The following is a 16,048-nucleotide window of genomic DNA, read 5'->3' on the forward strand; positions in this document are numbered from 1 at the left end:
CTGCTCTACAGGAAAAAATTCCTGGCCAGTGCCACCAGAACATCGTCCCTATCAGAAAGGTTTTTGTGAGATGAGTGACCTGTCTTACATCTGTCTTACCCTGGAAGCTTTTCCAAAAAGCTACATAAACTCCTGGAAATGCAGTGCTGGGGGTGAGATGAGGCTGGAGGTGGGAGACAGGGATTTAAGTTCTGCTCCAGGGCCCAAATCCCTGTGGCCTTTCCATGGATGTGGCACAGGAGAACAGGGAGCTCCAGCACTTGGAGTCCTCACAGCTCTGAAGTATGAAAGTCTGCAGGGGTGGTCAAAGCCCTGATGCCACTCTGAGGGGCTCACCAAGAGGTCCTGATTTTTGGGAGAAGCTGAGCCCACCTCTCCCATGGACATCTGGTCTTTGCCAGGTTCAGTTTTACCTTCCTGATGAGGGAGAAGCCATTCCTGCAGTGGCCACCAAGACAAGGGGAAAAGCCAATGACACCCTTGGGTGGAACCCTTTATTTGAGCACAGTGACCACAGCAGTGCTCCTGAGAGACAAAACACAGGAGATTTCTTGGCCACAACCACCCAGGGGCTGCATGGGGTGTGCTGAAACAACTTCCTGCAGCTCCCTGCAAATCCCACCCAGTTTGGTGAGATCCAACCCTGCCAGCTTTGGGGTCTTTGTGTTGGTTAATGGGGTATGTGGGTGACTGATCCCTCCTTGGAGCTTCTTCAGCTGCTGGCCTTCCTGACTGGAGGGTAACTCCAAGCTCTTGGTGCCTTCATACAAACTTCTGGAAGTTCTAGAGCCTTCCTGGAAGGCTGTGGGCTGGGAAATAGCTCTGGCATAACTTACAGAGCATCACTGGCCGTGAAAAATGATGAAGGAGAGGTTAGCAGGGTCCACAGAAGGATTGGAGGGTTCAGAGTTTAGGTCAGTTGCTGTTAGGGAGCAGGTTCTCCAGGAAGGCAAAGTTCTGGAGAAACTGGGAACAGGGAGGACATGGAGCCAGCTTGCTGACACAGGAGAAGTGTTGGGTCTCCTCCCTGGGACTAACCCAGCAGTGTGGTGGCCACTAAAGGGACATCTCCTGTAGCTTTACCTCTTCCCTTCTCTCCCCAGGCCATGAGATGGCAACTGCAAGGTCACAGAGGGTCTTAAAGAAAGAACAGCCACAACAGCACTGAGGAAAAGGTTTAGGGAAACCAGGAGAGGTTCCTGTTTCCTTGGTTTAACTGAGAACTGGCATTTCCATTTGCATTTCCATAGTTTCACACTTCTCCAAAGGAAGTGTTGTCAAGGGACAAGGGACAAGGAGAAAGCTGAGACCCTGTAAGGGCTCAGAGAGCTTTGGGTTCGTGAGGAGCCATGGAAGAACCTGGAGGTGTTTGTGTACATGGGGCACCTGGGGACACAGCTTGGTGGTGGATGTGGCAGTGCTTGGCTGCTGATGTTGGACTTGATGTTCTTGAGGGTCTTTTCCAACCTAAATGATTCTGTGCAGAGCCGAGTGGACCTGGAATGATGAGTTCCAAGGGGGAACCACGGCTCTGCCTGCCCGGGATTCCCTGGTTTTACAGCTGTGCTCTGCTGAGCATCTCCTGTGGGCTGGAATTCCCATGGAGAGGTGCTCCAGGAGATGGTGAGAGGAGGGTCTGTGGTGTCCACCCTTCCTGAGCAGGTCAGGGCTGGGGCAGAGCAGGAGGGATTCCCTCCAGATTCCCTCGGGACACAGGGTGGAGGCTGGGGACGTGGGCAGCCCTTCAGGGACATATCCTGGGCTTGGCCAGTGGTTTTCAATCAGCAGCTGGTTTTCTGAGCAGGATCATGGAAAAGAAGGGATCAAATCAGGCCAAGGGAGGGAGAGAGAAAGAATAAAAAATAGGGGAAGCAAGAACATTCCTGGAGGCTCTCTGGCCTCTCTCCCTCCAACCTCCTGAGAGGAGCAGGAGGAGGAGAGAGACAAAACAAAAGGCACAAGCAAAGAACGAGCCAAAATAACACTAACACGAGGGTTGTGAGGTCCAAAGCAAGCAGTGCCGGGGCAGGCCCCTTCCCAAAAAGCCGTCAGCTCTCGGAGGAGCCGGGGGTCCTGCAGAAAACGCTGCCCTTTTATGGCCAGGCGAGGAGGGCTGAGCACGGGATCCTGCCCTACTAAGGGAAAACATCTCCTGCTCAGTGCTTGTGAGGAGAACACCCACAGTGAGTATAGACAAGCTCTCAAAGGACGACTGAAATACTGCTGCTCGTGTTGACCCCGATTCTTCTCTTCTTTTTTTCCCTTTTTTTTTTTCCTTTTTTTTTTTTTTTTTTTTTTTTAATTTTTGTTTCCCTCTTTGAGTTCTCACTTCTGCCTCCAAAAGTGGGGGGCAAAAAAAAAAAAAAATTGAAAAAGCAAAGTGAGGATCCAGGCAGGGCTGGCTGGGTCCAGGTGACACTGTCCCATCACGGGGTGGGGAGCAGGTTCAGGAGGGTTGGCTGGGGAGGTGGGTGAAGCCCCCTGAGCTGTTCAGGCAGCAGAGCAGCAGCTGTGCCTGTGTTTATCCTGCCCTGGGCCGTGGAAGGGCTGGGATCCAAGCAGGGAAGACGTTGTAACTCCACTCTCAAGTATGATGTCGTGTGCCAAGCCCATCCATCCACTGCTGTACACCCCAGCCCTGGCTGACCCAGAATTTTGCTGCCTGGGAGGTGGTTCCCAAAGCTGCAAAAGCCACTCTATCCCCTGGCAGGTGGTATTTCCACCAAGAATAACTTTTTTACTCTGCTTGGCTAAGACAGGGAAGGGAATCCACACTGCAAGTAAGACCCTGACTCATAGAAACCCCACTGAATTTGTATTTTCTGTATTTTTTATGCACCCAAGAATTTATCCTCCCAAGGGTATCTTCTGGATCCGGCAGCAGCCAGGTTTTAATTCTCAGAGGAGCTCATATTGGATTCTAGGCCTTATTTGCTACCAATTTTTTAATCATCAGGTTTAATTTTATATTTGGTAACACCAATATTAGGAAATTTTAGCCTTTGAGTTATAGCATAGCTATGAGGAGGTCCAAGAATAAATGCAGAAATGCTTGGAGGAGTGAATTTGGTTTGGTGGCTGGGTTTTGGTAGTGGAGGCTACAGGGGTGAGAAGCTGCTGGAAGCTTCTCTTGTGTCCAACAGAGCCAATTCCAGCCAGCTCCAGGACTGACCCAGCACTGGCCAAAGCCAAACCCATCAGAGATGATGGCAGCACCTCTGGGGATCACAAAAAGCGGGGAAAAAGCCCTGTGCAACTGCAGACAGAGAGAGGAGTGAGGATAGGTGAGAGGAACAGCCCTGCAGACCCCAGGCCAGGGCAGGAGGAGGGGCAGGAGCTGCTGCAGGTGCTGGAGCTGCCATTCCCCTGAGATCCATTCCGTGGGGCAGCTGATGGAGCTGTGCCCATCCTGCAGCCCATGGATCCACCTGCAGGACATGGAGGAGCCCGTGCTGGAGCTGGGGGATGCTCAGAGCACCTCGTGACCCCGTGGCAAGCCCAGGCTGGAGCAGGCTCCTGGCAGGAGCAGTGGATCTGGGGGGGAACCAGCCTGCACTGGAGCCTCATCCATCGCAGCCCAAACATCTGCCCAGCTGTTGGACTTCAAGAAGTACTTCTTGGGTGCCAGAGCTGGAGCCAGGTGAGGCTGAGCTGTGTCTCTTCACTCTGCCTGGCTCAGCGTGGCCTCAGTGTCTGCTCATCCCTGGCTGTGTCGATGCTGGCAGACACCAACTCATTAGCAGCGAGACTCATTAGAACTGGGGCTCTGGGGAGATGCTCTCATGGAATTCTAGGATGATTGGGGCTGGAAGGAACCTTAAAGATCATTCATTTCCAACCCCCTGCCACGGCAGGGCCACTTTCCACTATCCCAAGGTGCTCCAAGCCCTGTCCAGCCTGGCCTTGGACACTGCCAGGGATAAGGCAGGCGGGTCACCCAAATGTGTCACAAGTGAGGAGATCATGGAGCAGCTGCCATGACCCTGCTTTTGGAGCTGGCTCTGCTCATCCCTTTGGATGAGTTACAGCAGAGCATTGCCAGGTCCTCGTTTTGGGTGGAAAAGGGCTTATTTTGAGAGTTATTTAAGAGCAGGTTTTATGACCAAGGTCTGTGCTCTGCATGCTCTGAGCGAGCCCAGCCAAGCCAAGCAGCCCAAGCCAAGTTGTCCTCACTGCTGTTGTGTTGGAGGAACAATCTCTATTAACAACTTGACTTGGCAGTTTCAACATCTTGGGGAAAGAAATATTTTTATTCTCCCACCAGGCCTTTCTCCAGACATTATTGGCTACTGCTTTCTTGCACGAACAATTTAACCCCTGTGATGTTCAGGGCACTGGACAAAAGTAAATTTAGTAAAATTCATCCTTTTCCTGATAAAGCACATGGATTCTGTGATCTAGGTGGGAAAACCACAGGATTTTACATTTTTTTTAAAAGCCCTTCACAATACAATTAGAGAAACTATGTTGTCACATGACTGGAGAAAAAGTCCTTTTGCTGCTTGAAAACTGGTGAAAAAGACAGAAAGCGAAAGGTTTCAATTCTCAGGATGGAAATGAGTCCAGGGTGTGGCACAGCAGAGTTTGAGGGTTTTTCAACATCCTCATCCACAACCTGCAGGAGCAAGAGCAGCCCCACATCTCCATTTCTGCAGGAGATGCATCTGAGGGCATCAAGTGCCACACTGAGGGCAAGAAACTCCAAAAGGCTCCTAAAAAATGGAAAAGCTGGGAAGAAATTTTAAATAAGCTTTGATGTAGGAATAGAAAAAGTCAAACATCTGGAGAAAAAAAGATTTGAGCAATTCTTGTGCTGTGCTGAGACTGGGGCTGGCACCACGAGCTGAGATCTTGGACTGCCCCCAGAAATCACTGGCTCAGCGTGTGGCCAAGGAGTGTTCAAGGTGGCAGCTAAAAAGAGACAAGAAGCTGTTATTCCTCAGCCTTCCCTGCTCACACCCAGTGCTCAAGGCATCACTTTGCTGCTGCAGGGAACCCTGATGCCTCCTCCTTTCCATCACTCTGTAGCCCTCACCTCCAAGGGGAGCGTGGTGGAGCTGGAGGAGAAGAAAGAGCAATGAAATGGGCACTGGGATGGGGCAGCTGCTTCTCAAGGTGAGATGGCAGCTCAGGATTGCTCAGCCTGGAGAAGGGAAAGCTCTTGGGAGCTTGTGAACCAGGGGCAGCAAATCCTGAAGGGGATGAGGTCAGTGAAGGTGAGATTATTGATCAAATTATAGAGATTGTAGAATCCTATTTGGGTTGGAAGGGACCTTAAAGCTCATCCCATTCCACTCCTTGCCATGGGCAGGGACAACTCCCACTCGACCAGGCTGCTCCAAACCTGGTCTTGGAGTGTCACCTCCTTTTGCTTCTGGAAAAGAACAATAGGTTTGATAAACTCACAGAAAAATGGGGCAGTTCCTGGACCAGACTCTCCCAAAATTCAGCGAGATGCTCTTGGATCACTGCTCACCACCTGCAGACTCCATCAATTAGGAGCAATAAACTTCATCCCTCATCCACCACACAGTCCAAAGGTGGATTAAATGGCTCCCGTGCTATCTTGTGCAAACTTAAGGACTGGAATTCCTGTGACAGCTCCGAAGGGCGTTGGTGTCACCCCTGGGTTTGCCAGGTGTGGATCTGCATGGGCTGCCCAGCACGGGGCTGGCAGCTCAAAGGCAGCTTTGCATATCAAAGGAGAATGCAGTAAGAAGCAGCTTTTCATTAGTCAGGAAGTTATAAATTGATACCTTGATTGAAATAATTATCAAGAATTACAGGAAATACCCGGAGATGCATTTATATTCAAGAGAGTCTCCAGGGAGTTGGGGAAACTTTGCCCCAGATAGGAGTTTTAGGAGTTTCTGTTCAGGGATGCAGCACTGCAAAATGAAACCCCACCTTTCAACCCCCCCATTAGCAGTCCTGCCTTTTACCTGTTTTCTTCGAACAGATTCTTACTTTTTCTTCTTTAGATAATCCTGATTTTTCAGGCTGCTGTGGAAGTGCTGGAGTTACAAATCAGATGCATAAGAACTGCAATAATTTCACAGCCCTTCTCTCCCCTCTGGCTTTTAGGTCCGTGAAATCCACAGGGAACCACCCATCATAACAGAGTATCCAGAGAAGCTGTGGCTGCCCCTGCATCCCTGGAATTGTCCAAGGCCAGGCTGGATGGGGCTTGGAGCAGCCTGGGACAGTGGAAGGTGTCCCTGCACATGGGATGATCTTTAAAGTTCCTTCCAACCCAAACCATTCAGTGATTCTTTGAAATCGGTAATGTGAAAGACAAGAAAGCATTTTACTCTGTAAATATTCATATATTGGAAATACCCAGTGAGTTTTCCTTCCCTGCCTAAGTTATGTTATATAATTCCCCAAACAAAAGAAACAAAACAAAAAAAAAACCAGAAAAACAAACAACCAAAAAAAAAAACCCAAACAAAAAAGCCTCCAGAAAACCTCAAACCAAAAAACCCCCCAAAACCCCACCAAAACAAAAAAAAAAAAAACCAAAAACACAAAACCCCCCCAAAACCCAAGCCCAACCAACCAAAAAACCCCCAAATATAAAATCAAAAGAAGCAAAAATCCAGGATGAAGATCACACAGAAACAGTCTGATTTATATTAGTGCCAACAAAGCCCATTAACTGCTGGTATTCGTGCTGAAATATTCAGCAGAGAAGGTTCCCACAGCAGGGGGGTAGGAGTAGATGATCTTTTAGGGTCCCTTCCAACACAAGGTTTTCCATAATTCTATGATCCTAAGGACACAGGGGTGGAGTGAAGAGGTGTCTCAGAGTATAAAGCTCAGCTTTTCAAGGATAAATTTCCAGGGGGCTTTAGAAACACCGAGGGTGGGTATGAAAAACAACCCATGGACACCTTCAGCCACGGTTTTGTAAGAGCCAAGTGCAGAAGCTGAAGTGAGACCAGCTGAAATTCAGATGAAATGAAGACTCCAGGCAGCCCCTGCTCACATCCCTGCAGCTCCAGCACAGCTGGAATGGGGAGGATGGCAGGGACAGATGACACAGGGGAAGCAGGAGGGAACATTGCTCACAGGAGTTATTTATGATACCAGGAAAACGAGGAGATACACAGCCTGGGACTCTCTGGGGATCTGTCCCAGGCCTGGTACTGCTCAAAATATTTTTTTAATAATTACTTGCATGAATAGAAAATTTGCTTCTTACAGCTGCAAATGATAGCGAGCCGGGAGGGACTCGAAGGGGTTGGGAGGATGGGCTGGGACTTCAAAACAATCTTGACGCAGTAGAGAATTAGCCTGGCAAAAAAAAAAAAAAAAAAAAAAAAAAAAAAGAAGAAAGAATCTGCAATTTAGGAGAAACAAAGGGAAAATGCTGCTTGTATAAGAGGAGCTGGGCTGCAGAGCACGGGCTGGGAAGGGAATGGGGGAACAGGGATGAGGGAGAGGGGTCACATCCCTGCCTGGGGTGAGCAGCCCTCCTTATTCTGGGGGAAAAGCAGCAAACCAGGCAAGGGCAGGTGAATGCTGCCTGCAGGACACGTGGAGTGGGGATTTAGATCCACGTGGCTCCATGGATCCTCAGCAGGAGTGGGTTGTCTGCATAGATATGGGGATTTGGGGAGGTTGTGGGCTGGTGCTGGAGTCCATGGGTTGATCAATCACAGAAGGTGGAAAAAGAAATGGAAACAAACTCACCCAAACTCCAAAACCCCCTCAAGCTCCCCCAAAATAATCAGAGGACTTGGAGTTATTTATTGCAGAGAAGACCAGGTCTGGGCAAGAGCTATTACCTTAGACCTTTTACAAATATTTAAGGCTGTCTGTTCTCTTCTATTTAAATATTTACAGGGGCCTGGAGTGACAGGACAAGGGGGAATGGATTCACACTGCCAGAGGGCAGGGATGGATGGGATATTTGGAAGGAATTATTCTCTGAGAGGGTGCTGAGGGGTTGGAATAGAATTCCCAGAGAAGCTGTGGCTGCCCCTGGATCCCTGAAAGTGTCCAAGGCCAGGTTGGACAGGGCTTGGAGCAGCCTGGAATAGTGGAAGGTGTCCCTGCCATGGAAATGGGGTGGAACTGGATGGGCTTTAAGGTCCCTTCCAACCCAAACCATTCTGTGACTCTGATTTTATTAGAAGGAAACAGGTCGTTCTCTTCCTCTCTGTGACCAGCAGTAATGGGCTTATGCAACAGAAAAGGAGTTTGAATTTAGACACACCAAAAAAAAAAAAAAAAAAAAAGAGAAGAAAAAAAAGTGGGGTGTTTTGTCTCTATTTGTTATTTGGGTTGGGTTTGTTTTTTTTTTTAATAGAGTGCGTGGTTCAGGCAATTTTGGTTTTGGCAGTCCAACTGCTCCATATCAGCCCTGAAAATTTTTTTGTAGATTGGTTGGATAAGAGCTGCTGTGATTTATACAGCTGGAGTTGATCCTGACTCTGCAAAGGAGGAAACTGTGCAGAGCTGAAAAGGTCTCTTTTTGCCATGTTCTCTGGCACAAACTCCTTGTGAAAGGTGTCAGTTCAGAGCTATTCATGGAAATGAAAGATGAGCATGGAATCTATGCAGCTTCCTGCAGAAAGTCAGTAGGAAATCCATTGCTAAAGCTGGATTTCTCCATCAATATGTGGGGTTTGTTACAGAGAGCAGTTTTGATAGAACAGAATGTTTTTGGTTGTTTTTTATTTTTTTTTTCTTTGTTTTCCCTCCTGGTTTAATAGAAGAGAGGTGTATTGCTACATTCCTGAAATCAAAAATCACAGCAGAGACACAACCAGGCAGCCTGGGTTTAAGATGATGAGAGCTCATATTCCCAGATTCCCTACTGTTGACCAAATTTTCCTTAGACAGCTCTCACTTCTGTAATAACCAACCCTGCCAAGCCCAGAAGGGAATCACATCTTCACAGACACTTGTGAGCTCTCAGGAGCAGAGAATTGTCCCAGAAAATATTCAGTGGCTTTGGTGGCACAGAGAAACCAACATGCACCTCAAAATCTCTGGAAGGGCTCCCACTCACCAGCCCTGCTTCCCACAGATGAGAACATCGAGTCCTTGATATCCTCCCTCTCTCTTGGGTTTGGTTTTTTTTTAATTTTTCATTTTTGAAATTACCAATTGTTGGTCACAAGGGAAGGATCTGATCTTTGAAGAAGGGAGAGGTAAGGCCCAGGGTCTAGAGCCCACGGGCTGAGGGTGATTCTTATTTAGCCAGAGGTGAAGAACTTGTAGGTCTGTGTGGAGATTTCCAACGTCACCCCTAAAATCACCACAGAATCTCAGAATTCTTGGTGTTGGAAGGAACCTAAAAGATCATTCAGTGCCATTCCCTGCCATGGGTCTGGACACCTTCCACTATCCCAGGTTGCTCCAAGCCCTGTCCAGCCTGGCCTTGGACACTTCCAGGGATCCAGGGACAGCCACAGCTTCCCTGGGAAACTTTTTCCAGGGTCTCACCACCCTCACAGGCAAGACTTTATTCCTAATATCCAATCTAAACTTATTCTCTCTCAGTTTGAAGCCATTGTCCCCCCATCCTGTCACTCCAGACCCTTGGAAAGTCTCTGTCCATCATCTCTGGAGCTCCTCCAGGCATTGGGAGGCCACAGGGAGGTCACCCTGGAGCTTCTCTCCTCCAGGCTGAGCAATCCCAGTCCTTGCAGCCTTTCCTGGGTGCCACTTGGGGAGCAGCAGCTGCCCTGTGCCAGTGACACCAAGTGACAGCAGCAGCTCCTGGGGACACCCCTGGGCAGCCCTGGTCAGGGGACACCACAGGGACTGATCTGTCCCTTCAGGGCAGACACTGGGGATAAGGGAGATGAAGTGACAGGGAGTATTTTATATATATATATGTATATATGTATATATGTGTATATATATATATATATATATATGTATATATATGTATATATGTATATATATATATAAAATATATATAAAATACTAATATATATATATAATGTATATATCTATTATTTAAAATTAATGCATTAATATATCATTAATAATAAATAATTAATAATTATACACATATATAAAAGGACTGACCTGTCCCTTCAGGGGAGACACTGGGAATAAGGGAAATAAAATGACAGGGAGTATAATATATATATAATATTATATTTATATATATATATAGTATATTATCTATAAAGAATAGATATTCTATAAAATATATTCTATTAATATTAATATATAATGAATAATAATTCATTAATATATTTATATACATAATAAAACATAACATCTATTCTATTCTATCCTATCCTATTATAATATCAATATGGTATTATATAAATATAATAAAGTTGACTTTGCTTCACAAAGTTTGCTTATAAAAAATCTTCCTTCATGCTGAAACTTGCCTCCCTCTCAATGGAATGGGTTTGTTCTCATTCTGTCTCAAATATCTCAAATATCCTGGTTCTGAAGGCCCACGAAGCTCTGCTGATTGATTCACCTCATATTCTCAAGATCCAGGTGTTTCTTCTGGAAATGCAGCAATCCTTGCCCTCTCCCCTTCCTCAGGACCTTCCCAAACCTCCTCCTGCTTTTCCATTTGCCAAAATTCACTGGGGTAAAATTCCGTGGGTGCTGCCCGAGTGGGTGGCCAAGGCACCAAGGACAGGGGAAGGATCTTCCTCATCCTCACAGGGTGCACCACGAGCTGGAAGGAAAAGCAACCCCAAGAGGGAGGGCAGCCCCTTCCTGTCTGAAGGAATTAATTAAGGAATTTTGCAGCCTGAGGCCAGGACTGGGATGTAATGGCAGAGTGAGAGCTACAAGTGTTCACAAGCTGTGCTGAGCTCAGAACTCTCCGTGTCAGAATCACAGAATCCTTAAGGCTGGAAAAGAGTCCGAGACCGAGTCCAGCCATGACCCCACCATAAACTCTGTCCCCAAGTGCCACATCCACAGGTTTTTTGAGTGCTTCCAGGGATGGTGACTCCACTACTGCTCTGGGCAGCCTTTCCATGAAGAAATTTTCCCTGATATCAAATCCAAACCTCCCCTGGCCCAGCCTGAGGCCATTCCCTCTCCTCCTGTCCCTGTTCCCTGGTGGCAGAGCCCGACCTGGGGCTGTCCCCTCCTGTCAGGGAGTTGTGCAGAGCCACAAGGTCCCCCCTGAGCCTCCTTTTCTCCAGGCTGAGTCCCTTTCCCAGCTCCCTCAGGAATTCTCCAGACCCTTCCCCAGCTCTCTTCCCTTCCCTGGGCATGCTCCAGCCCCTCAATGTTCCTTGTGGTGAGGGGCCCAAGATTGCACACAAAATTCCAGGTGCAAAGTCAGAGAATCCCTGGGATAAGGACACCACTTTCCCTGGGCTGCACCCCATTCTCACAAGGACAGAGAGACAGCAGAAATATCAATTAATCCCAGATTAATGCCAATCCCTTCTTTGTGCATCCACCATGCATAAATTTATTACCTTCATTAAAAAACCTCCCTAAACCTGTCACAGGCCCTCTGATTTCACTCATGCAATCCTATCCCCTTCCCAGGGATTACATGGATATGATGAAATTCAGGGCTGAGTCCCTTTAATTGTTCAGATGATTTGTAAGCAGTTTTAATGTACCAGGTGGAAAATCCTTCCTGTTTCACCAGCACCTAAAAAAGAATTATTTACAGGGATGTGAAGCAGGGGTGGGGCAGGCAGAGCTTGATCTCCTCCTGATTTAAATCCCAGGCAGCATTCCGTTCGGGAATGACACCAGATGGGATTCCAGGGTGCAGCTCAAGGTCATCCAAACACTGTGCTCTGCTCTGAACTGGGAGTGGGATCATCAGGAACCACACAAAGCCAGAGCAGAAATTTAATCCACTGCCACAGACCCAGGGATCCTCGGGAACAGCATTCCCAATGCTCCTTCCCCTCGAGTTCAAGGACACAAATAGCCCCGGTTTGGAAGTGACAGGGTGGGAAGGAAATCTCTTGGCACAGAGATATCGCAGGGAAAGTGTGTTTATGCCGTGGCTTTGTAAATCTGATTTATAAGCAGTTGTTGGAGAGGCAGATGGTTCATTTAATATTGTTTTATTTGAGGCAAGGCACTCACCTGTAACTGAAGACAGAGCCACTCCACAATATCCTGTGGATAACCTGTTCCCAAAGCAACCCCAGACCTGTACAACAACCCTTGCTTTGAACTATTTTTTTTTTACTTTTTGATGAAATCACTCCTAAGTGAGCACTAATTTCACTTCACTGCAGGATTTCAGACCTGTTTCAATCCTAAGCAGTCCATGCCCAGGTGTCACCACTCTATTTTTACCCAGCACTGCTCCAGCCCTGCCTCCAGAGCCAGCTCAAGGTGACAGCCTGACCTCCACAGCAGCAGCACCCCCAGCATTGACTCCTGCAAGGGAATACAGCTCTGGAAGCATCAAAAACATTGTGTTCTTAAAAAAAAAAGGTTGGTGAGTACTTCTAACACCCTGTTAGAGAGGGGACTGTGCCCCTTCACCCCACCCTGCTGTGCTGTGTCCAGCTCTGGGGCCCTGGAGCTGCAGGAGCAGGTCCAGAGGACGCCATGGGGATGTTCCAAGGGCTGCTCTGGAGCTGGAAATGTTCTCCTGGAGAGAAGGATCCAAGGAGAGCTCAGAGCCCCTTCCAGCCCTAAAGGAGAGGACAAGGGATGGAGGGACGGGACACAGGGAATGGCTTCAAACTGAAAGAGGACTGGGTTAGATGAGACAACGGGAAGAAATTCCCAATTTTCTCTGCAATGGCACAGGGTTCCCAGAGAAACTGTGGCTGCCTCTGGATCCCTGGAAGTGCCCAAGACCAGGCTGGATGGGGCTTGGAGCACCCTGGGACAGTGGAAGGACATGGCACCATGGCAGGGGTGGCACTTTAAGGTCCCTTCCAAGCAAGCCATCCCATGACAAGCTGGTTTATGCTGCCCTGTGACACAAGAGCTTGTCCAGCATTCACTGTTTTATCTGCTCTGTGGTGGTGCCACTCCAGGGTTATCCAGATCTCACTGAAGACCTCACCAAACACCAAGGAACCACCTCCCCTCACCCTTTTCAACCTCAGACCCAGGCAATTCCTCTTTCCCTCATGCCAAAGCCAGTATTTCCACTGCAATCCAGTTTCTGTGGAACAGAAGGGCTGAAAGACTAATGGCTCAGTCTGCAAGCCACCACATCTGCTGCCACGGACTAATAACACATTTCCAATCTGCTGAGGAAAGGATCTGGGAATGGAGCCTTGGGAAAGAAGATTTAGCAGAGTGGATAAACTCAGCCCATTCCCAGATTTCCGTGGAGATCTGTTAAGTGTTTCTTTTCACCAAGGAGAGGAACCTTTTATAGATCTTGAGGAAATTGTGAGACCTCAAATCACTTGGAAATTTCAAAATATTTGTTCCTCCAATGACTATTATGTAAACCCAGAGTCCTGCTGAGGAATCGTTCCTCTATGTAGGTCAGGAAAAGGAAAAGCAACTTCGTGTCTGAGTCTTGCAAGGGACAAAAGCAGATTCTCAAAGTGTATTTTTAATTTTCCTGCCTGTTTCCTCCAAGCAGCACCACAGACTTTTCCAGATGTAGAGAAAACAGCATTTGCAGATATGTACAAAAGTTTATTTTACAAACAGCAACTACTTTGGAATAACAAAATTGCAAAAACATAGAGCAGCGTTAGAAAACCAGCTCAGGGGGACATTTTCTATCTGAAGCACAATTTAATAGACTTCACTAAGTAAAAATACCCCCACCCAACCCTTCCCTCAACCCCTCCCCAACCATTCTCTACCTCATGGAATTTTTTTACAAACCTTTGACTAAAGATATGAAAGACTTTAGTGACAGTGCAGTAACTTTTGATAACTACAGTTAATTGTTTGACCATATTTCTATTCACTTTTCCTGGCCTTAAAAAGTCAGATCTGAAGTAAGATAAAAATCTCATCCTGGAGCAGTATTTTCACTAACAGGTATTGAATAGTAATGGTTATATTTGTGTGTTTTGTAACACCATGAACCCTCTAGTTCTATTTTCTTAGTAAGGGAAAAAAGTTACATTTGTACTGAAAATGATGAAACTACAACAAATATCACTGAAATATTTGTTCAGGACTCTGAGATGGCTGCTGCTGTTACAAACACCTCTGTAAATGTATCCTGACTTGGCTATTAAATGTATTTAATGCTAAAAAGCATAAGAAGTTTACCAAAGGGTGGAAAGGTTCCATGCAGACACTTTGTCACTTAACTCCAAGTGTAGGAAAGGGGAAAGAGCAGAGTTTTGGGTACCTCTAGAAAAGTGAAAAACCTCCATGGCCAGTTCAGTTTCAGGAAGGTGTTGTGGGTGGACAGAAATGGAGGGAATCATCATCACCTACCTCTGAACTTGCTTTTCATTAAGTGTACCAAAAAATCATTGAATTTGGGGGAGTTTTATCAAATCAAAGAGAAAAGGAATTGATGCCTCAGCGAGAAATTACTGCTTTTAATTTTCAAACCTCCTGGGTCTTGATGAGATTAAAAAAAACATTATGGAAACATATATGGAAAAAATATTTCCAATATTTGAAAATGAGGAAATGAAAGCATCTCCAGATATTACAGAAAATCAGTAATGGAAACTGTTATGGTACAACAGTGCTTGTTAGCTCTAATCAAACCACGTTTGTTTTGTCACTACAGACTCGAATTTTCAGGTTACATTTTGCCATTAAAAATCTGCTTCTCGGCACACAGCTTTCTAAACCCTCAAAACAACTTTACAGATTATTTTAAATCAACTCAATCAGAATATTGCAAGAATTACTCAATGGTCTTCAGCTTGAATCTACTTATTTTTTTGAAAACCATTTACCTGTAACCCAAGAGTAATTTTTGGTACTAAACTTTACATGCTTTTTCTGAGGCATCCCAGTATTTTTGTAATCCTGTTTTACCAAGATATAGTTCAATATCTGCAACATCAGTATCTGATATTCCCTATGGTGAATGGGATACAGAGCTTTTAAAAAGGAGGCTTTATAAAGGAACTTTTATGGCCGGTTTTCTCAAGAAATTATCATCATCATGTCAGTTTTTGAAAGAGTGCTTTGGACAAACTCATGATACACTCGTGGTTTACAACATTCAAAATGTGTTGAAGGATGCCAAGCACTGTAATAGGAACTGAAATCAAAATCAGGAAGTGTTTAGAAACACTTTTTTAGTCTCTGAAGGACATTGCTGTTTATCACAAAATTCCTCTTTTAAACATAAGAAGTTTAGACAAGTTGGGTATTAAGCTCCAAACTCATTCATCACACTTTTGCTCACTGCTTGTCAGTTTGACAATTCCCACTGTGCATCAGCTCACCTTTGCCAGCAGTATTCCAGAACAGTTCAGGAGGGATTAAGACAGAGTGGCAGGCTTTGTTTTGCTCACCTATATCCTGTGTAGAATGCAATAATCAACAAACAAGACAGCATGGAAACAGCTTCCAGCAATAAAAAAAAGCATCTTCATCAACTAGAAATGGCAGCCTTTTTAAGAAATCGACTTCACAGTTTAATAGTTGCTAGCACATCTTTCCTAAGGTGTTTTATAAACAGACTTGAAGACAGTCCTGACTGCTGCACCCAAAAAGTGGTGGCAGCAATTCACCTAAGTGTCATTCATGGCTTGGAAAAGCTGATTCAAGGAAACCAAACTGGGATTTTTTTATTATTATTTTGTAAAAGTTGCATTTGACATTAAAAAAAATAAAAAATAACATCAGCTGTCGAGCTCAGTCCTTCTCTCTGTAAGCAGAGTTGAGTTCACTGTTAAATGGGAAAGTTTCAGCTAATTCAGCAAACAACCTTCACTTGTGACACTGTCAGAACAGTTTTTTTGAATATAACACTGAAAAAAATTCTGGAATACAGTTTCCATCCTCAGAGGAACGTTCTCAGCTGTATCTGCTGCTCTCACTGGGGCTCCTGTTGTTGGAGTAGCTGCGATCGCTGTCGCTGTCAGAGCCATAGGACCTGGGAAAAAAAAAAATAAATTTAAATGCCTCAAAGCTGCAGTTTGAGCTTCAAATTTAAAACTGCAGCAGG

The 16,048-nt window shown here is 46.1% G+C and overlaps 1 protein-coding gene across 7 annotated transcripts in view; it reads right to left on the bottom strand.

Annotated features, from left to right (window-relative positions):
• Positions 1–13,485: 13,485 nt before the first annotated feature.
• Positions 13,486–16,048, bottom strand: part of NKTR (natural killer cell triggering receptor) — a 36,429-nt gene continuing 33,866 nt past the window's right edge. For all 7 annotated transcript variants that reach the window (XM_014873717.2, XM_014873716.2, XM_014873715.2 and 4 more), the window contains one exon: positions 13,486–15,976. In XM_014873717.2, coding sequence (XP_014729203.2) covers positions 15,898–15,976 — 79 coding nt within the window. In that variant the 3' untranslated portion in view covers positions 13,486–15,897. The remainder of the gene's footprint in view (positions 15,977–16,048) is intronic.

This window comes from Sturnus vulgaris, chromosome 1 (assembly GCF_052056855.1).
Source record: "Sturnus vulgaris isolate bStuVul1 chromosome 1, bStuVul1.hap1, whole genome shotgun sequence".
NCBI lineage: Eukaryota > Metazoa > Chordata > Aves > Passeriformes > Sturnidae > Sturnus > Sturnus vulgaris.